Here is a 21,539-nt window from a genome sequence, read left to right on the forward strand (position 1 = left end):
GCTGGAAAGAAATAATAGACGTTGTACTTTACTATAAATACGGCTTGCTTATTTATTTGGGAAAATACAGCATTCCTGGTCAAAACCTGCAGTGTGTAGCACACACTACGGGCAACATCATACTTTGAACACACACAACGTGTGAAGGACGGCGCTCACAGCCGGCCCAGCCCAGAAACCTGCAGCCTGAAGTGTGTGGGCTCCTCTGGGCCTGGCTGCGGCCCCAGTTCCTGCCCAGCTGAGCTCCAATGTTTACAAAAGCCTGGCATGAATCCTTCCTCGTCCAGAGAAGCAAGAAAAGCCAACCAGGGCATCGAACAGTCTCCTCATGGGCAAAGCGGTGTCCCCTCGAACCTCAGAAAACTCTGTGTACCTTTACAAGAGGCTCTGCACCCTGAATTATGCAGAGCAGAACCGAAGTGCTGCGTGCGCTCAGGTCATTTTCTGCTCAGTGACTAACTGGGAGGAGCCATCCTGGATTACAGGCTGCGCCCTTATTTGCTGAGGCCTTTCCTCACCACCTGGCCTTGTTTCGTTGTCATGGCTACCAGGTGAGGCAGGTCTCACTGCTCAGCAGTCAGCTCAGCAAAGCCTCTGAAAGAAGGGAAAGCTGGACACAGCGGTCACTGAGTCCTCCCCATGCCCGCGGGCCCAGCTGGCTACTGTCCTCCTCCTATGTCCGCCTCCTGTGTCCTCACCATCCGTCTCCTGCTTCCTGCTCCCCATCTTCCTCCTGTGCCCTTCTGAGTCCTCCTCCAGCACCCTCCTCCCATGTCCACTCCCACGGCCCCTCCCTCAGTGTTCTTCCTGAGCTTCTTTGGCTCAGAAATCATCACAGCCCTAGTCCTTCCTACCCCCTGGCTGCTTCCCCTTAGCGGTTCTGTCCTCAGTTCTCACGTCCTGCAGGTCCCATCCATTCAGCTCGCCTAAGCCGTATGAACCGTCCCTGCCCCCAAAGCCAACCCACTGCTGTAGGATGCAAAGCAGACTTCTTGGGGTGCCATGCAGGCCTGCGGGAGCTGACGGGTGTGGCTGTCCTCCCGCTGGCCTTGGTCACCCACCTCTGACTCCTCACTTCCACAGCGAGCTCCAGCTGTGGAGCATGGCAGTGCCCCCGAGCGAGCTGTGCAGGTGCCTCTTTATCCTGGGGCCACGTGCCACACAGGAAGGCTTGCGGGGGGGACAGCAGGTCCCTCAGCGTGTCTCAGCACATGAAAGCACCTCAGTTCCATGCACCTGATGAAGTGAATCTGCGGACTCTATTGTCCGGTTTACACGAATGCTCAGCAAAGAACCAAGTGGCCTAAGAGAAGACAAGTCGGACTAATACCCAAGCACAGATGAACAAAAGGTGACGGGTGGCCCCGTAAAATCTGGTAAGACAGGGCCCCAAACAATGAAAACCCTCCAGGTCAGTGTGTTTAATCGTGAGAAAGGAACCCCATTTTCCACTAGGCTGAGAGCATCTTCCCAAATCGGTAATTTCAGGTGTGCCATTTATAAAAGCTCCCATGCACCAAAGGCAGCTTTCTCAACAAAATAATCTAACTGAATAGTTATGTGAGTTTTGAACCCAGTAACCATACACCCATTAAAAAATAAGAATTTAACACCTCCTACTTAGTTTGTAAGAACAACAGATTAGCATTAAGAAAGACAGACATTTCCTTGACATCAAGGAAAAGGGAGACTTGTCAGCTGAATTTCAACACCATCTGCATAATTGCTGAAGGAAACCAAGGATCAAGATAGAGAACCCAGCCTATTGCCCACGCTCCCGTTTCAGCCGCGATGGCTATGAAAACAATTCCATTAGAACCGAAACCAGCTGGTGTGGGATCTGGCTTTGATTCATTATGTCAGGTGTGGGAAAACTAGGACGCCTATTGAGTCCTATGACTCTCACATAAAACATTTTTTTTTTGTAATAAGAGCAAAAAATGTTTTTTCATACTATTAATAAAATTAAGAAGCATTAATATCTAACCTCTCATCATTGAAACACCTTGGGTCTTTGTGTGTATAGCTGACCCTGAACAACATGGATTTGAACTGCGAGGGTCCACTTATATGTGGGGTTTTTTTCCAGTAATTACGTGCAATATTGCAAAAGTATTTCCTGTTCCTTATGATTTTCTTAATAACATTTTCTTTTCTCTAGTTCACTTTATTATTATAAGAATACAGTGTATACTATATAACAAACAAAATATGCATTAATTTTTTGTCATTTGTAAGGCTTCTGGTCAACAGTAGGCTAATAGTAGTTAAGTTTTGGGGGAATCAGAAGTTAGATGTGGATTCCTGACTGCCTGGGCGGTTGGCATCCCAACCCGGCGTCCTTCAAGGATCAAGTGCATGTCATGGTTAGCAGAGCAGTCCTTGCATGTCATTTATATGTCGTCACACATGGGCGGGGTAGACACATGGGGAAGCACAGGCCCGCGTTTAGAGACCACCACACGTGCTCCTGCTCTCTCACACCTGCCTCTCCTCTCCGTGCCCGGCGCCTGGTTAGGGCCAGCCCACCGTTAGGGCACCACAGTGGTTCCTGATCCCGAGGCTGGGCCTGGACCAACCCACCTTCCCAAGGGGACCCTCATGCCTTGATTCCTTTCCTTGAAGAGGGTTTGGGAACGGAAGCCAGTTCAAACTACCAACGGTCTTTATGGCGCTGAGTGTCGTCCCCTCTGCTTTGCGCAGACACGGTCCCCGTCCCTCACCGCCCTCACGGGTCCCAAGTCCCCCCTCCTGGCTCAGGGGTCTGGCCTGGATCCTTGGCCCCATGCAGCTCTCTCCGGATTTCTTTGTCTGCCTCCTGAGATCTTCTGTTGGTTTTCTTTTAGGTCCGAAGCCTGGGCTGCAGTCTTCTGTAAAGGCAGGTGGGGTGGCCTGCTCCCACGGCTCCTCACAGGCTGGTCCCTAGCACCTGCTGATGGGCTCTCGACTCACAGAGGGCCTCACACCGAAGGCAGCACGGCTCTTCCCCCTCCTCAAACCCCAGGCAGCTTACACCTCCATGGCCCCAGTCCACAGCAAGCACGGCCGGTTGCCATCTCCTTTCCTCCTGGGGCTCCCGGTGTGTTTTCCCTTCTGCCAGAATGTCCAGACCAAGCAGGGCCTGGAGCGCTCCGCACACACGCACCTGGGCGTCGTGGGCTTCCTGTGACATTGGGGTCACGGACTGCTGCATGGCGCTCCATTGGACCTTAGTCTGTGGAGTTCACGTGGCCAAAGGTGCTGGGAAGGTCTGACCGCCTGTTTTGGAGGGGCTGGTTTCTGTCCGGTTTCCACGTCACCTAGCATTATGGGCAGCCCATAATGAATCAGGTGTCCCAGTCAAATTATCCAGAAGCAAGGTCGTATCCACCCACCCTCCCTGCACTAGCACAGAGTGTGGAGAGTCTTGGTCACGGTGCCAGGGCCAGGGTGGAGCCCACGCTGGGCCACAGAGAACACCCCCTGCTTTCTCTCAGGCTTCCCTTCTATCTAACTTCAAACGATTCTGGCAGCCTGATCAGCTTGGTTAATAAGTCACCATAGCCCGGCCAGTGTGGCTCAGTGGTTGAACGTCAACCTATGAACCAGGAGGTCACAGTTTGATTCCTGGTCAGGGCACATGCCTGGGGTTTCAGGCTCAATCCCCAGTGGGGGCGTGCAGGAGGCAGCTGACCCACAATTCTCTCTCATCATGGATGTTTCTATCTCTCTCTCCCTCTCCCTTCCTCTCTGAAATCAATTTAAATATATATCTATATATATAGATATAGATATAGATATAGATATAGATATAGATATAGATATAGATATATAGATATATAGATATATAGATATATGTAAAAGTCACCTTAGCCTGGCCAGTGTGGCTCAGCGGATGAGTGTCGAACCAGGAACCAGGAGGTCACGGTTCGATTTTAGGTCAGGGCACAATGCCCAGGTGTTTTGGGCTCAATCACCAGTAGGGGGCGTGCAGCAGGCAGCTGATCACTGTTTCTCTCTCATCAATGTTTTTGTCTCTCTACCCCTCTCCCTTCCCCTCTCTCTAAAAATCAATAAAACCATATATTTTAAAAAGTCACCATCACCTCCCAGTCAGTGCAAACCTGACCTCCTCCGCAGGCCTCCAGATGCATCCTCCTCCCAGGCCCCGTCCCGGTCTCCTCACCCTTGCCCCTGCTCCAAGCTGCCCCGTTTTCCAAACTCCCCAGTTTTGTGTTTCATTGTACCTTTGAGTCCTGTTTCCCAGTTACTTTATGCGCATTCCCTTCTCAACCGCAGCAGTGACGAATGCTTTGGGATTGCCCAGAGTGGGATCATAGTTATATTGACTTTCTGTTGAGTCCTCAGGTTTCCTTTTGCTGGTGTTGTACATTGCACATAACAAATGTGCATGGAAGTCAGAGTGTGGGTGCCCACGAAGGTTTTATGTAGGGAGGTACAGGAACCCTAGCACTGAAAGACCCAGCGGAAGCCAGTGGATACCTGACAACTTGGGTGGAACTCTACACGAAGGGCCCAGGACCCCTCCTGCGGGTCCCAGAGCAGAAGTGCCGCCCGCAGGGGCTGTGAGCAGGGCCGGGGCATCCCCATTACACCTCCCCACCCCCCCTGCCTAGTCTCCATGAGCCAAACAGGAAGACTCTCTTTGTCTCACTGGAAAAACAGACACCGGAGCCCCAGACACGAGCTCTCAACAATGAGCTTCTCCCTCCTTCCGGGCGGGGCCGGCACCCAAGTCCTTATCAGATCCATCAATCCCTGCCTCCCAGGAAGCGGGGACAACTGCTCTATTTTTCCACACGAGCTATGACCTGGGTGGAAAGGACCTGGGCAGGGAGCCGCATTCTCCTCCTCCTAGATCAATAGCTCATGTCACAAACCCAGCAATTCCAGGTGGGTGCTGTGGGATAGATACACATTGCAGAGAGCAAACACAGCTGGAGCCGTAGGTTAAATAAAATGCCACCGTAGCCGGATTTAGGAGGGTGTGGAGAGAGGACATGTGCTGCTCTGGGTTGGACTGTGGTGATCTCGGACTCAGGAGCCACCAAGGCTCTCGACAGGAATTCTCGATTCTAAATCCGACCACTGGGCTGGGTCTCGGGGTCCTCCGTGGACAGAAGTAGGACAAGGTGACCTCACACTTCAGGGCTCACAGTTACTGCTGCATCCATGCCATGGTAGGACCCTGGCCACAGGCACCGAGGAAGGCAGCCCCCGGGCTGGACCCCTGCAAAGGCCCCGGCCCACATCTGGGATGTGGAGGTGGAGACCAAAGGATCTGGGGTGCCAGGTGTGTGTGAAGGTCTCAGCAGGAGTTTCGTGGGGGTGGTGGGAGAGGGAGGAGCAGCTCAGAGGCCAAGCAGCCCTGTGCTTGCAGGTAGGTGGGTGTTACAGGTGACAGCGCTGGAGAGAGCTAAGAGGGCAGGCGCCAGACCTCAGCACTGGGAGCCTGCACCCAAAGGCCCACTGGACCCACGTCTAAGGAAGGTGGTCCTGGGACGCCAGGACAACAGACAGAGGGGACACATGTGGCAACAGGAAAGCCCCTTAGGAGGGATGGCATGCACTTGTTTAAAGCTGTTTTCCAACGTAAGTTCCCCATCACGGAAACATGGGAAATGGTAGTACAAAGGGTGTCTGCTCCGCTCACAGCTCTGCTGTCTGTACACACAGAGCCAGGTGGGAAGGGGCTCGGATTATCAGCAATGACCCCGGGCTGCTTGCATTGCAGATACTTGAAAAAACTTCCTTTCTGTTTTTAAAACGAAAACTCTCCAAAGTAGACGTGTTTTATTTTTAAATTTGACCTTTGGACTACAGAACATAACTAAAAGGTTTGAGAGGCTCAGGCCAAACCCGGGGCTCTAAAAGAGCCTTCGGATTATGCTGGGAAAGGAGGAGGGAGTTATGACCCAGGAGAGGAGCAGGAGATTTCAGAGGGAGGACAGGAACTGGGATCTGGTGAAGATCACTCGGGGTGGGGGGGCAGCCAGTGTGGCTCAGTGGTTGAGCAGCAGCCCATGAACCAAGAGGTCACTGGTTCAATTTCTGGTCAGGGCACATGCCCAGGTTTTGGGGTTGATCCCAAGTAGGGGGTGTGCAGGAGGCAGCCAATCAATGATTCTCTCTCATCATAATTGTTTCTATCTTTCTCCCTACTCTCTCTCTAAAAAAAATCAATAAAAACATATTTAAAAAAAAAAAAAAAAGATGACCTGGCAGCCCTATTGGGACAGGACGGAAGCCTGTGCGTGTGCCCGGGCTTGGCATCTGGGATGCACTGAAGGGAATGTCCTGGTGTTGCCTCTTCATGTGAGGTGTGCCCAGGATTGAAGGGGCTGCGGCCAGGACCGCCTGCTGCCTCAGAATTCACCAGCCCCGAGCTTCCGACACCAGCACATGGAGGATTCTCTGCTGCTCTCCATCCTTCTCAGCTGACATGGAGAAGGCATTCCCCCTCTCTGGGCCCCACCTTCCTTCCCTCCCTGCAACCCTTGCAGGTAGTGAATGGGGAGCTCCCTTCTGCAGGTGAACGGGGCAGGAGCTAAGCTGAGGTGCCCGAGCCAGCCAGCTGTGGGGTCAGAATCTGCTTCCCCCACCCCAACTGCCTCCAGCTCTCCCCTTTCAGGTCACCAGGCAGAGGGATGGCTGCAGCCCCAAAGTGACCGAGAGGGAACAAAGTGAAAAGTCCTGGAGGACAGAACCTTAGACCAAACAGGTGACGGGCTCGGAAATACGACAACAGCGACGATTGCAATGCTGGCGGTTCCTGAGCCCTGGCTGCACAGGGCTCTGTCCTAAGCATTCCATGGCATTTTCCTTCACGGACACCCTCAACAGACAGTGGCATTTATAGCATAGACTGGAGCCGAGAGCTGAGAGCTGAGTGCCTGGGTTGAGTCCCAGCTCTGTGTCCATCTAGTACTCAGCTCTGTGCCTCAGTGAGCTTGGCCGCAAAGTGGGGGATGGCAGCCACTCACAGGATTGTTACAAGGACAATATAAACCTGGCCATGGGGTGCAGTGCTGGGGACTCACGCGAGTCACCGAATGAAGTGATGTCCTGGTGAGGATGGGAGGAGCAGACACACAGATGAGTTCCATATACCTCAGAAAAGATGAGACCAGGAAAGATGACCGAGAGTGGGGTGTGTGTGGAGGGGGAGGGTCGTTCCTGAAAAATGACCCTGGGCGTTACACCTGGGGGATCCAGCAGCCCTCTGAGGAAGGTGTCACCATTCCCAGATGATAAGACTGAGCCTCTTGTCTCAGCTCACAGAGGATAGGGCTGAACCAGGATCTGTACCCAGCCAGATGGCTCCAGATCAACCTCCATGGCACACCTGAATCCACACCAGCTGACCTGGGTTGCATGGTGCCTGCCTGGCCACCTGCAGTCTCCCTGGGCTACATGCAGGAGGTATCAGACGTCAGGCCCCTGGTAGAGGCGATCGCAAGGAGAGGATGGGCACCTCAGAGAACAGAGAACATTTTGTGTTGACAGCGTGACTTTCTCCTGAGATGACGGGTGTTGCAGTGGGTCTCACCGCAGGACTTGACAAGCAGGGCCGTGGGGCCCATTGGTTATTGAGCGGGGCCTTTACCTGGGTCCCTGACCAGTGGAATGAGTCAAGAGGGATCACTGAAGGTCAATGCAATGTCTCAAAATATTTTTTAAAGTGATTCCCCCAACACCTAAGATGCTTTTACAAGTGCAGCTTACAGACTCACACCGAGAATCCCCGCCCCCCCTCGGGCCTCCAGGGCAAGTCCCAGTGCCTCCCCTGGGCTGTGCCACCCTGCTCCTGCCCCACGAACCCCTCCAACTCAGACATGCACTCGGTTCTCCGTGTCCATACCCAGCATGCTCGTGTGCTTCTTCCTTTACCAGGGAAAAGGAGGTGGTGGAGATGTGGGTGTGCCCCCCAGGAACAGGGTGCAGAATTCTGAGGACATGTCTCAGAGCCCGGCCTGGGAACAGGCTTCTCTCCTGCACCCCATTGCAGGCCATCCTGGGACCCAGACAGATCCCTGGTTTCAAAGTGTTCTCCTCTAGACTCTCTAGAGTGAGTCCCTGTAGCTCATTCCATTCTGGGTCAGGGTTCTTGTTCTGCCCTAACCCCATCCCCATCGCCAAGTTGATATTTCCTCTTTCTCTGTCTGCCTTGCACTCCTTTGGACAACCTATATTTCTTCATAGTCCAGATTCAACCCTTTAATGACCACCCTAGTGTTCTTTGCCCAGACTGTTGTGGTAACCAGGCCAGCTTATCTTTCCTGGGGAGTTGCAGCTTACTTCCTCCATTGTGGTCACTGAACATGGCAGAGAAATAGCAGGTACTAATCACAAGGACACATAAGTACACTGACTGGGAATCTCACCACGCCCGAGCTCCAGGACACCGTGCCATCAGTGGGCCTCTCACACCCCGTCCTGGGCATGGACGGCCCCACAGGACCCTGGCTAAGGAGTGGCTCTATGTACAAGACTGAAAGGGTTCTGAACATCCAAGAAAGGTTTCTCCAAGTTGGTCAATCATCTTGGAAAGGTCTTCTTTCACTCCAGACATTTTCTAAGGCTCAACTTTTGCTTTCAGGTAAATTTGAGACCCAGACCTGCCAGAAGTGCAGGTAGAGAGGCAGCTCAGGGCAGGGCTGGTCATCGGCCTCCGGGAAGTCAGAGGTTCCCGACGGTTCCTGCAGCAGGTGCTCGACAGAGTGAAAGCAGGCCACAGAGCAGGAGCTTTGGGACCATCCGTCTGTTGTCTTAAAATCAAGCTTTTACTAAGAGGTAATTGTGGACTCGCACGTGGTTGTGGAAAATGGTGGAGAGAAATCCTGAAACCTAACTTCTCCAATGGTGACATCCTCTAGTGACGCTCCAGTGTGGCAGCAAGACACAGACACGTCCTTTTACGGCCAGCCCCTCGTCTCTCCAACCCCACCACCTCCTTTTTCTTTTCAGTGAAGTGGTGTTTATTTTGTGGTCATATTTTATGTGTCTTTTTATGTCAAAGGGAGAATGATTAATCAGGTAAGCTGTTGGTCTTGCCAGCATTCTCCCCCGTCCTTACTCACCTTCCATCAAGGAAGGCAGATGCTCAGCCGAACAAACACATCTTTTGAATTGAAGCAATTTCCCATGTATTTGTAATGTCATCCACGAGTCAGATCTTTTACCCGTTCGGACCTGCATTCCAGCTCTCACAGACATTGCCAGTTCTAAAATGGGCTCCATCACCCCATCTCCATCCCTGACATCTGTCTCCATCAATGGCACCACCGCCTACCCCCCAAATCCCAAGCCAGAGGCATTAGAACCATCCTGCGGACTCTCCCTAGAAAACATCACCAGTTCTGTCTCTCCAGTCGCTCCCCACCCGCCCCCTCTCTGCTACCATTGCTGTGCAGAACCTCACTGTCTGTGAGCTGGGCTGTCCCAGAGGTTCTCAGTGACTGCTTTCCCATCTCTAGTCTCTCCCCACCGTCTCCACATTGCCTTATTGAAACAGAAGCTTCATTTTACATCTCTGCTTAAAGCCTTGGGCCTCTGGTTAAAAGTCAAGTTCCTAGACAGAAATCCCTACCTGCCTATCGGCTACTGCCCCTGCCACCCGGAACCATTCCCATGCTCGTATCAACACACGTTTCTTGACCTGGAATGTCCCATCCCATTGTTGCTGGGCCGCCTTTTCCACCACAGATCACAAGCCTCTCCAGGACCAGGAGCCGCCTGACCCTCATCTTTACAGGACCTGAGCTGGAGCATGATGCTCGGCACATGTGGGTGAAGACAGAGCCAAGGCGGCCACGTGAGCATTTTTTTGGCTTTGCCCGGAGCCTGAACCCTGTGCAGACAATGTGCGATAAATACCAGTTGTTGACAGAAAGCATTTTCTTTTATCTTGTTCAGAGCTCAAATATAATTTAGAAGTCACAGTTTTTAAAATCAGAATGTAAGCGAACTTCTCGGTGTTTTAGAGGTTACGCTGATTTACAATGACTATAGAAGTCCTGATGCAATTTAAAAATAACTGACGAAGAGAGTGGCTGTGAAATGTTAAGAAGAGGGGTAAATTAAGTAAGTGCCATGTACCCTCGTCCCGCCCCCCTTTCAAAAAAAAATCCAAACCAGAACATTCTGTATCAGTTTCATAAAGAAGGGGATCTGGTGAGAAGTTGTCTTCCACATCACTATTCAGCTGGCTCAGCCAACTCGTTCAACACTCGCCTTCTTGGGAGTTGTGCTGATTTCCAAAATCTACTCTCCAGGGACAAAGACTCCACCATTTCCAGAGGCCAAGAAAGCCGCTGGAGTGTGTCCCAAGGCCTTGGCGGCTCCATCAGACAGGAACCGACGGCCTGTGTGTCTGCCATCCTCGGACAGACAACTTAGGGTGCACTCACACTTGGCCTGTAGCACACAACAACTCAGGTCAGGCATATTCCTGAGTACACATTGGTTTCCATTAGTAAAAAGTAATACTTTTTTTGTTTTGTTCAAGGAATTATTTTAAATACAATGAGAAGATTACTAAGGAATGTACCAAAAAGGAACTTTTAACAAGAAATGATCCTCTGGCCTGGAATCCCACACGCAGCCTGAGCACTGACGAGTGGGCATGTGGTCGAGACCAGAACAATCCAAATCCTGACCTAAAATGAGTTATTTCTGGTAACGTCAGGCATGAGGAGGTCTCCTGACTCTGGAATTCACAGCATCCTTTACGGGCCACGGAGGGCAGCCAGCTGCACGTCCGTCCTGGTCTCACCCAGCTGAAAGACGGGGCATAAAAAGCAAACGTCTAAGGAATGTTCCGAAATGCAAATTTCAATTGCATTCTAAGCTGTCCCATTTAGCATGAGTTTTCCACCTAACGCATTTACAAAATCTGAGAGATTTTTGGAATGCTTCTGATAAAATTTCCAACATGCTAATGAAATCATGCTTTAAAAACATCTGCTTTACTCCACGGAATGAGTCATGCAACTAGAAAATGTATTGGAAAGGTGTTTGTGTCATTCAGGAAAATACCCACCGTAATAGGGGAATTAGGTTACACAACACGTGGGACAAAATACACTGAAGAGGAAGGCAGGCTGGCCAACTTCCTCAGAGACACTTTTAAGGAAGTTCCAGGTGAACACCTGGGCTCACTTCTAGGATTAGTTCAGACGGTGCTTTTTGGAGTGAGCACACCTTCAATTCAGGGCCCTGACAGAAGCAGCATTCTCCTCCCTGAGGCCCCCCGACCAGGGGAAGTGGACCCAGGTACCAGACCTTGTCTGCTGGCAGGTGGTGCCAAGGGTAGCTTCTCAGGGCAGGAAAAAGCAGGTTTCAAGAGCCCTGTTCCAGGTCAGGCAGCTCTTCCTATTGATCTCTCTCTCCCAAAGTTGATTAATATCCCTGGCCAGTTATCCTACCCAATTGTGATCTATCCAAACTGTTCATAAAGAACATGAGTTGGGAGAACCAAGATGGCGGCATAGGTAAACACCTGTACTTGCTGCCTCTCACAACCACATCAAAACTACAACTAAAAGACAAAACATCGATCATCCAAAACCACGGGAAAGCTGGCTGAGTGGAAGTTCTACAACTAGAAGGAAAGAAAAAAGTGCATTGAGACTGTTAGGAGGTGCGGAAGTGCGGAGGTGCGGAGGTGCAGAGGCATGGAGGCACGGGCGAAACGGGATAGCAACTGGGTGCGCTGTTGTTTTTTTCTATCGGGAGGGAGATACAAGCTCCCGATTGCTCTGAACTCCAGTTCCAAGCGAGACTCTGGGGACCCAGACTCATATGGGGAGAAACTGGACTGTCTGGCATTGGGCCGCAATGTGAGGGCGGATTTCTCTCAGAGGTGCTCGCAGTGATCATTGTTCCTGCATGGGGGCACGGGACGTGGAGACATGGGGACCTCTCCGGTGTAGGGCTGACTGGCGGCCATTGCTGTTTGCTCCGCCCTGGTGATTACCTGAGACCCTGCCCCACCCAATTTACAACCCCACCCAAGCTTTGCACACCGGCTTTTGCATATGAATGGCCTGTCCTTTCACAGCATAAAACCTAACAAACTGCAGCTGGGCCAGAGAGCTCCAAAGCTTCCAAAAGAAGGCCCAAAGCCTGTCAGCAACAGCCTGCCTTGCTTCACAGCTGGGTCTCATCTAGGCACTTCCAAATCCCAAACAAAGAAGAGGAATCTGCAGACCTCACTGTAGCTCCTGCTGGGTAGCCTCAGGCAGTGGCTGACTTTGCACCTCCTTGGAGATCCAAGAGCCAGTGTACCCAGTGGTCAGTATGAGACCATACCAGATTATAACTCTTCACATCCATAAGCGACACACTCAAGGGGCAGACTCAGTGAGCACCAAAGCCCCACTGAAGCAAGTCCTGCCCCATAAGGGTGTCTCCAGCACAGCAGTTCTTCCATTGTAGACACAGCTGGTCCTCACAGCTAATTGGCCTGGAGGTCAATTCCTCCCAGTGACACCAACAGCAATCAAGGCTTAACTACAATAGGACTGTGCACCCAGCCCACAAAGGGGTGCACCAAGAGCGTCCACCTCAGGTAACTGGGGAGGCTGAGCCACTGGGCCCTACAGGACACCTACCACACATGGCCACTCTATTAAAACAGGGAAGCAGCCAAAATGCGGAGACAAAGAAACATGTCACAAATGAAAGAAATGGAGGAAAGCAAACTACTGGGTATAGAGTTCAAAACCACAGTTATAGGGTTACTCAAGAATCTTATAGAAATCTCTAAGGAACTTAGTGAGACCTTCAAGGATCTTAGTGAGAATGCCAAAAAATAAAAATAAAAAATAAAAATGGAAAAGGACCAGTCAGAAATTAAGCATACACTGACTGAAATAAAGACTAATATACAGAAATTCACCAGTAGACTAGAGGATCCCAAGAATCAAGTCATAGATTTGAAATATGAGGAAGCAAAAAACACCCAACCAGAAGAGCAAAAAGAAAAAAGAATTAAAAAATATGAAGATAGTGTAAAGAGCCTCTGGGACAACTTCAAGCATATCAACATCCGAATTATGGGGGTGCCAGAAGAAGAGAGAGAGCAAGATATTGAAAACCTATTTGAAGAAATAATGACAGAAAACTTCCCCTACCTGGTGAATGAAATAGACTTACAAGTCCAGGAAGCACAGAGAACCCCAAACAAGAGGAATCCAAAGAGGACCACACCAAGACACATCATAATTAAAATGCCAAGGGCAAAAGACAAAGAGAGAATCTTAAAAGCAGCAAGAGAAAAACAGTTAGTTACTTACAAGGGAGTACCCATACAACTGTCAGCTGATTTCTCAACAGAAACTATGCAGGCCAGAAGGGATTGGCAAGAAATATTCAAATTGATGAATAGCAAGAACCTACAACCAAGATTACTCTACCCAGAAAAGATACCATTTAGAATTGAAGGTCAGATAAAGAGCTTCACAGATAAGAAAAAGCTAAAGGAGTTCATTACCACCAAACCAGTATTATATGAAGTGCTGAAGGGTATTCTTTAAGAAGAAGAAGAAGAAGAAGAAGAAGAAGAAGAAGAAGAAGAAGAAGAAGAAGAAGAAGAAGAAGAAGAAGAAGAAGAAGAAGAAAAACGTCAAGATAAAAATTATGAACAACAAAGTGACAACAAATACATATCTATCAACAAGTGAATCTAAAAATCAAGTGAATAAAAAAATCAAGTGAATAAAAAAATCTGATGAACAGAATAAACTGGCGAATATAATAGAATCAGGGGGATAGAAAGGGAGTGGACTGACAATTCTCAAGGGGAAGGGGGTGTGGGGAGTGCGGGAAGAGATTGGACAAAAATCTTACACCTATGGACGAGGACAGTGGGGGGGGGGGTAAGAGCATGGGATGGGGTGGGAACCGGGTGGAGGGGAGCTATGGGGGCGGGGGGAAAGAGGAACAACTGTAATAATCTGAACAATAAAGATTTATTTTTTTTAAAAAAAAGAACAGGTTGATATTACAGCTTTCTCTCCAGCAATGAGCACCAGCTTGGCACACAGTAGCACTCAGTCCCTGCTTCTCAATGAATGAATGAATAAAGGGTTGAATGAAGAAAAGCATTTCTTGGGTCCTTGACGTTTTTGTTAATTCATTTGTTCTTAGCGTACTACAGAAAAGTTTATTTTTCTGAAAGTTTGTTCTGTAGAAGTCATGGAGAGAATACTCTGATCACTTCATTAGGGCAATCTTAGAAAATAAACGTTTACTCACAAGGGTGGACATATTTCACACAGATGTTGAATAAAATTGCAAGCGGGCAATTATCAAACCCATTGCTTCCCGCCCCGTCTAGTCCGGAGGTGTGTTCTTTTATATTTCTCAAGGCTCCAGCTGCACGATGCATGTTTGTGCTGGATCTATTTAACACACTCTTTACTTTCATGTGTTGTTTTTTTTTAAATATATTTTTATTGATTTCAGAGAGGAAGGGAGAGGGAGAGAGAAATAGAAACATCAATGATAAGAGAGAATCACTGATCGGATGCCTCCTGCACGCCCCCAACTGGGGATCAAGCCCGCAAACCGGGCATGTGCCCTTGACCAGAATCGAACCTGGGATCCTTAAGTCTGCAGTACAACGCTCTAGGGCAGTGATGGGCAACCTTTTGAGCTTGGTGTGTCAAACTTCGCCAAAAAACTGAGCATAACTCGGGTAGTGTGTCACTTTGAGGAAAAAACATTATTTCGCAAATGTTTCATCCTCAGGAGCAGCAAATGTTTCATCCTCAGCATGCGGCTGCCTCAGCGGCCGCGTGTCATCAGAAATGGCTACGCGTGTCAGTGCTGACATGCGTGTCATAGGTTCGCCATCACTGCTCTAGGGCTACTTTCAATTCTTGAAAACCATTCTTTTTCTAGAGATGTGGAGAACATAGTCCCCCTGACCCCAACTTTTCTGTGATGCTGTAGGATTTAGAACAAAACTTCCACAACAGGTTTTTACAGCAGTGTGGCCCACACATTTTATATTCCTAGCCGTCTTTCAACATACAACAGTGACAACGTAGGGCTTTGCTGTTCATGCTGCTTTCAGGATAGGTAGGGTTTCCTACAAAGCAGAACCATGATAGGACTGATACATTAAGAGAAATATATGACTGAATGACGAATCCCTTTGCATCTCACACAGAGCCTATGAGTTAAGAAAGGACCCCAAACGTTGAACTTTATCTCCTGCTCAACGTAGAATGTCCTTTAAGGGTCACCACGAAGCCAGCTGCCATCAGTGTGTGTGGGGCACCCACATGCAGAGCTGCCCAGCAGGGAGGACTCACCATACCTGTTAGAGGCTCTAGGGGAAAGGTCCCAGCGCCTGCTCCAAGACAGCAGAGGCGAACATGTGGCGTTCACCGCTGCTTTTCTTTCCTGTTCTTCATATGCTTTTTTATAATGGCAGAGCTGCATGCCAGAGGTACTAAACAGCCTTTCTTGCTTGCCATATAATAGTAGAAAAAAATGTGGTAGGTAAAGAGCATAAAAAGTATCATGTGCCCTAGCCAGAAGCAGCCATACCCACATAGCAAATAACATGTGCTGTTAGATGTTATTCATATTTCCTGTGAATCATAACACACTAGGCAGTGCCAGTAAACGGCCCCGGAGCGCCCACTGGACCTGCAGACGCACCGTGCACACCTCCCTAACAGGAAGCCTCCCATCCCCAATTCATTTCCCTGAAACTTGCTTCTAGACACAGATTCTTAATTCAGAGCAACCCACCTATGCCCAGCCCTGCTTATCTTCCCTAAGGACACACCACACGGCCAGCAGCAGGCTTCCATTGCTTGCAGAAAAGACTCACATTTGGGCATATCCTCTCCCCTGGGCACCTCTCCGAGACCGGCTGTGGACGGCAATGACCACGCAGCACTGCTGGGGGCGCTCCTTACACCCGGGCCAGACGTCACATGTTCACAACACACTCACCAGTATCTGTATTCTTAACATGACTTCTACGGCATCACATTAAACACCCAGTTCTAACAAGCACTTGTGTTTGAGCAACACTCTGACCTCAGGCTCCGAGGCCCCTACCTGCTGTCCTCGGAGACGCTCCCCAGCCCACCTCACCCGGCCTCCTGCTCGCCCAGTCTCCTGCTCACCCAGCCTCCTGCTCGCCCGGCCTCCTGCTCGCCGGGCCTCCTGCTCACCCGGCCTCCTGCTCGCCGGGCCTCCTGCTCGCCCGGTCTCCTGCTCGTCCACACAGAGCAGCTAAGCTCACTGAGATTCAGGACTCAATCCTCGAGGTTCCCGAAGGCTGGTTTCACTTCCCCTGTTTTGCCACTCTGACTCAGTTTTAATTTACCAGTCGAGTATTTTTAGCCAAACGGGGAGAACGGGGCACCCAGCGTGTGCTTCCTGGTCTCGTGGCACCCAGTCTCCTTGGATTTCATTATCACATGAACAGCAGTTCTGGGGGAACCAGGAGGGGAATTTGGGTATTAAGTGAAAAAAAGAGGAAAAAAGACTGAGAATCAAAACAGAAACTCTATTCCCCGTTCATAACTTCGTGCTGTGGGCTTGGGAGGTCCCTGGGCTGTGTCCTGGGCAGCCCCTGCCCCCACCGAGGGCCTGCTCCTGACTCTGACACCTGAAGTGCCTAAGAGCACTGTGGCCTGGGTCCCGAGTCACACCGACATGCCTTTCTTGTTCTCAGATGTGAGGACAGCGGGCAAGAGAAGGAAGAACCTCTCAAGAGCCCTGAGGTGTATTTTCTTGGTAAAACCTGAACTGAGACATTGGCCAGTGGTATGTTCTACTATTCCCGGGATCCCCCAGCATCGCTAAGAGGACCTGAGAAGGCACATGTGTGGGAGATGCAGGACCGAGGTCAGGGTGCGGGCATTTGCTAGGCTCTCGTTTCTGATGTGGGCGAAGCTTCCCTAGGACCAGGGTGGAAGCAAGGGGCTCCACTCCGTAGGGCCTGGGGCTGAAAGGACCAAGAACTGAGGCCGGCCCTGGGCGGTGGCCGGGCGCCCAGACAGCCTCTCCTCCAACAGTCCTCCTGGGGGGCTGGCGGGAGCCACACCTATGCTCTGATTTCCCAAATTCTCGTCCCCACTCATGCAGTTCCTCCCAAAATACTTTAGTACCAAGGACGTGTCTCAGGGATCACTGAAATGGACCATTGTCACAGCCCCCAAAGACCTTGCCAGCTGGTCTCTGTTTTACATGCAGCTTGCAAATTCTCAGGCTTCTCCTCGGGGAGGTGTGCTCAGCACCAAGGGCTCACTGTGCCCGGACCGGAGTGTGGAGACCAGCCCGGCTGCGGGAAGAGGGCGTGCGGTGGGCCTCTCCGATGGGCTACCCTTTAGCCGCCGGCCAGTGCTGGACCAACGTGATTAACTTCACACTCCTTCATGGTGTTCTCTCAAGTATTTAAGGCTATCTTGTCCCACTGTGGACTCAGCCCAGTCACGGACTTCAGAAGCCTCCACAGGAGCCTCAATTTCCCTGAAGGGAAAAGCGCATTCCTGATTTACAAAAAGATAAACCGAGGCGGCCACCCATCCCCTGGGCAGAGCCAGGTTTCTGCCCCAGCCCCACACGATGAAGCCAAATCCACGATGAGGTTCTTCCCCCAGGCTGCCTTCTCTGCCCGCCCAGCCATCCTGACCCTCCCTCTCAGCCGTCCCCGGGGGGTCATCGGGTGGATTCCCTGGCCGACCCACCACCTTCCTTGCACCCTCCCCGATCCCAGCAAACCGAAGCTGCACTCGCAAGTCGCCTGTCAGCACCCATGCCCGCTTCCCCATCGCTGTGGGTCCCTCCTGACAACCTCCAGGACAAGCCATGTTAATTCCGACAGCCACTGCCTGACCCTCCCGTCTGTACAATGGTGACATTGAGATCAGACGGTAACGCCAAGCTTTGTAAATGGCAAAGCTCGAAGACTGATGATGAGAACTCAGAACCAGGGGCCACATACAATGCGGAGGAATCATTCAAGGACTCCTCCTGCCTTCCCTGCAGCTGTGTCCCCCCCAATGCAGGACCAGAGCCCAGTCACGGGGACATCCAAGTTGAGTTCTCACCACAGAGCCAGGGAGTCAGCCAACTCAGGAGCAATGTATATACAACCACATTCCAGGAGACCTTCTCAATGTCAAGGTTGAATGAAGGCACCCCCTTCCCCGACAGGAGACTGCTCCGCCTGGGCATGGCCCTGGGCTCTGCCGGGACTGTGCTGGGGAGATCCGCAGCTTCCTGGAGAGCAGACAATGGACACAGCTTTGTCGTGGAACTGCACTTCACCAAGCAAGTAAGTCACCAGGCTCGTGCCACTCTGTCCAGGAATAATCAATACCTCGGAGCTACCGGCTTCTGTTCTGTTTTGCTTTCTGTACGTGCACCCTCATGTATCAAGCGCCCCTGGAATGAGGTCTGCTGCAGCCCCGATGGGCTTGCTGCTGACTGAGCTCTCCCCCCTCGAATTCCGACCAGCCATGGAGCTTACACTTGCTAGCAAGGGGAGATTATCTGCTTTTGGGTAGCTGATGACATGACTTAGAGTTATCCAATGATAACTCCGGGTGAAAGGAGACTCATTTGCTCATAATCCCCATTCTCTGGGCTCTTCCAGACTCCCAGGGGACAGACTGCACGTCACTCAGGACAGACTGCACCCTCCCTCACCAACACAAGAAATCCACAAGAACCATCTCCGCAGTGCACAGCGCGAGTAACTCCTGCGCTGAAACCCTGGCCGCGCAGCCAGCAGCCCTGACCGTTCCCAGGACACCGTGGCGGGTGACTCCAAAGGGACGGTGGGTTGTGGGACCCAAGGACTCACCCTCAGCCGCAGAGAGCAGCCAGGAGCACCACTCGGAAAACATGTAGTAGCGCTTCATTTCAGACACGGAGATTCGGGTAACGTGTCTGTCTCCCATGGCTGAGAAGCACACGCGGGCGATCCTGCAGCCCTCTCGTGGTTACCCATTAGCCATCTCCCACTGAACTTTGCTCCCTAAAATGCACCTGAGGGACCAGCTGGCTTTTTCCTTTCGTTTTTACCCATGAACCAGAGACGAAGCATTAAGAGGTGATTAATCTCCTGCAGGCCAACATCTGCCACTCCACCCTGTGCATTTACACACGACTCCCAGCCCGCTGGCCAGGTGCGGGGTGACTGAAAGAAAAAGGAACCTCGGGGTCCGCCTTGGCCTCAAGGCACAGGGGACACCTCTGCTGGCGTGACTTCCCTGTGCGTTTAAGCAGGCGATGGGGAAGGTCAAATACAGCTATGTGCCACACCTCCTGGGAGAGAAGCATATTTGCTAGACATGGTACATCTGACAAGACTGTCCAAAACGACCCCGCGTCACTACCTTCTTCCATCTGATAAAGTCCAGTTCTCTGGACACCAGTCATTTGCTGGAACAAGCAGAAGTAGAGCCTATATTTATTTAAAGGCAGGTGAGCAAAGCAGAGGTACAGGCACCGTGTTCTAACGCCCTTCTCTTCTCTTCTCAGCTTTCCATGCAAAGCCTGTGTGTCTCTAACAATCTGTGGTGTAGAGCAGGCGCCCCCACCTGGACACCCTCTTTTATAGTCCTGAGATGTTCAGCTGCCTCATTCCCATCACAGCTGGCCCTACCCTGCCCAATAGATGGCCCGGGCTCCCTGGGGACAGTAGGAGATATTTCCTCTCACTCCATGCTCACAGATCAAGGCTGTGGACAGAGTCCATAGACCCCAACCAGCAGGTGACCAGTGATATGCCTCATGACATGCTGTAGTCTAAGCTGCTTAGACAGATCCTGGGGAGCTGAGGGTTTGAGCCTGCAGCTCCAGGGCTCCCCAAAGAGCAGAAATATCAACCCTCCCACCCCAGCTCTGAGTCCTCCTGGGGCCTGAGCCAATTAGGCCTGGGTGGTTGGGGTAGGAGGCCAGAAGCAGTGACTTCCACCAAGTTGCCTGTTATTTTTTAAAAAATTATAACAAAATAATAATAACCAGATTTCTTCAAACCATGAAACTTCTCCTTACAAAAAGGTTGACTAGAGTCCCTCAGGAAATAGCTCAACACAAGTATTTCTTCTCCGAAGAAGCACACTTTAAATAACACAGCACACTCTCCTCTTGTCTTTTCCGGCCTCACCAGCTCATCGGGGAGTTCCAAAAAGCCAAAGAGAACAACAACAGTGAGGATACGTGCTTTCCCTTTGCTTTCTGTAGCTCCTGAAAAGATGAAAGCCAGGTTTGCAAACAGAAAGGCTGTGATGAGTGAGACCCAATGGACCCAGTGGACAAGTATCAACACTGTATTTCCTCCAATGGTTATACTCACTTAAAGTTACTTACAAGAAACTCGGGGCTCCTCCCCAGGCACCCCCACCTCAGTGCTGGCCTCGGCACAGACATGGGCCTCTGGCTCCCAAGGTCACAGGGAATGCCAGCCTCACATCTGTCAGGCCTCTGCTCTAAGGTCCAAGGTGGCACAGATGGCAGCTCATCTTGCTGGGAGAGACAGGGTAAGGCACAGGTCAGAAGTCAGCTGTCCCCAAACAGGCAGAGGAACCCAAGCAAATGCCAGAGCTATACTGCTGTCTTTGCTTACTTTGCAAAGGGCCTCACTGAAACATTTTAGGCGCACTGATTTTCCAAAAGAAAGGAAATATTCCAAAGGGATCGCCCATTGGGGGACCCAATGTTTCCAATGTACACAGCTGAGTTACTGGTTTCCTCCAGAATTCCTTCCAGAACTTTTTTTTGTGTGCATGTGACCTTGAATCCAAACATGTTCCCTTTTTGCATTAGCTACCAGGAAGCTCAAAGAGAAATGTTGTGCTCTCTTGCAGTGACCAACTCACCCAGTTGTCTCAAATATGTCTATTTGCTTCTTTTTAATTAATTCTGGTTTTGTTTAAAATGGTCCCTGTCAACCTGAAACATGTTTCTCAAAAGAGAATCTTTCGGTTCTAAGTAAAACTATCGGTTCTCCTGGCTTGTTGAAACTAATGTTCTAGGACAGAAGAGCACAGAGTGAATGCCCCTCCCTAGGCATTCAAGTGCCCACTCCAGGTAGTGTTCTATTTCTGAAAGTAGGACGGATCAGAGGTGCATTCAAGAGATTATCTCTGACTCCCACTTAATTAATTGGTATCACATTGTTTCTGGTTATCAAAGAAAACTACAGTCTTACAACTATCCTTTCTCCCCGTGCCCTCTACTTGGAGCGTGAAGTCTGACTGTTGAGTCAACCTGAAGATACTTCATTCAATGCTCAACCCAAGGAAAAGAGCTGCGGAGCCTGGGGAGGTCTGTCCACGGGGCCCTACCCGCCAGCCTGACCCAGACACGCATGTACGCATGGGTTTTCGAGGAAGGAACCGCAGGCAGGAAAGACTGCCCCGCCGGGCTGCTCCTCTGGGAGCCAGGAAAATGTAAGCAGTGGGTGTCTGAGAGCTGGGTCTCCGCTCCTGCAGGTCGTGGGGGTTTAGCTGTGCAGTGCCCGGCTGCACTGGTGCAGGGAGGCTGGACAGTCCGAG

General features: G+C 50.9%; 1 protein-coding gene across 7 annotated transcripts in view; it reads right to left on the minus strand.

Annotated features, from left to right (window-relative positions):
* MCF2L (MCF.2 cell line derived transforming sequence like) overlaps positions 1 to 21,539 on the minus strand; it is a 179,740-nt gene that overhangs the window by 75,286 nt on the left and 82,915 nt on the right. Inside the window, exon 1 of one of the 7 annotated variants that reach the window (XM_079779557.1) lies at positions 18,842 to 18,973. The exons of the other annotated variants lie outside the window; for them this stretch is intronic. Coding sequence (XP_079635683.1) covers positions 18,842 to 18,938 — 97 coding nt within the window. The 5' untranslated portion in view covers positions 18,939 to 18,973. Of the gene's footprint in view, positions 1 to 18,841; positions 18,974 to 21,539 lie in introns of those variants that run through there. 7 annotated transcript variants of the gene reach the window in all.

Source organism: Cnephaeus nilssonii, assembly GCF_951640355.1.
Source record: "Cnephaeus nilssonii genome assembly, chromosome: 8".
Classification (NCBI taxonomy): Eukaryota; Metazoa; Chordata; class Mammalia; order Chiroptera; family Vespertilionidae; genus Cnephaeus; species Cnephaeus nilssonii.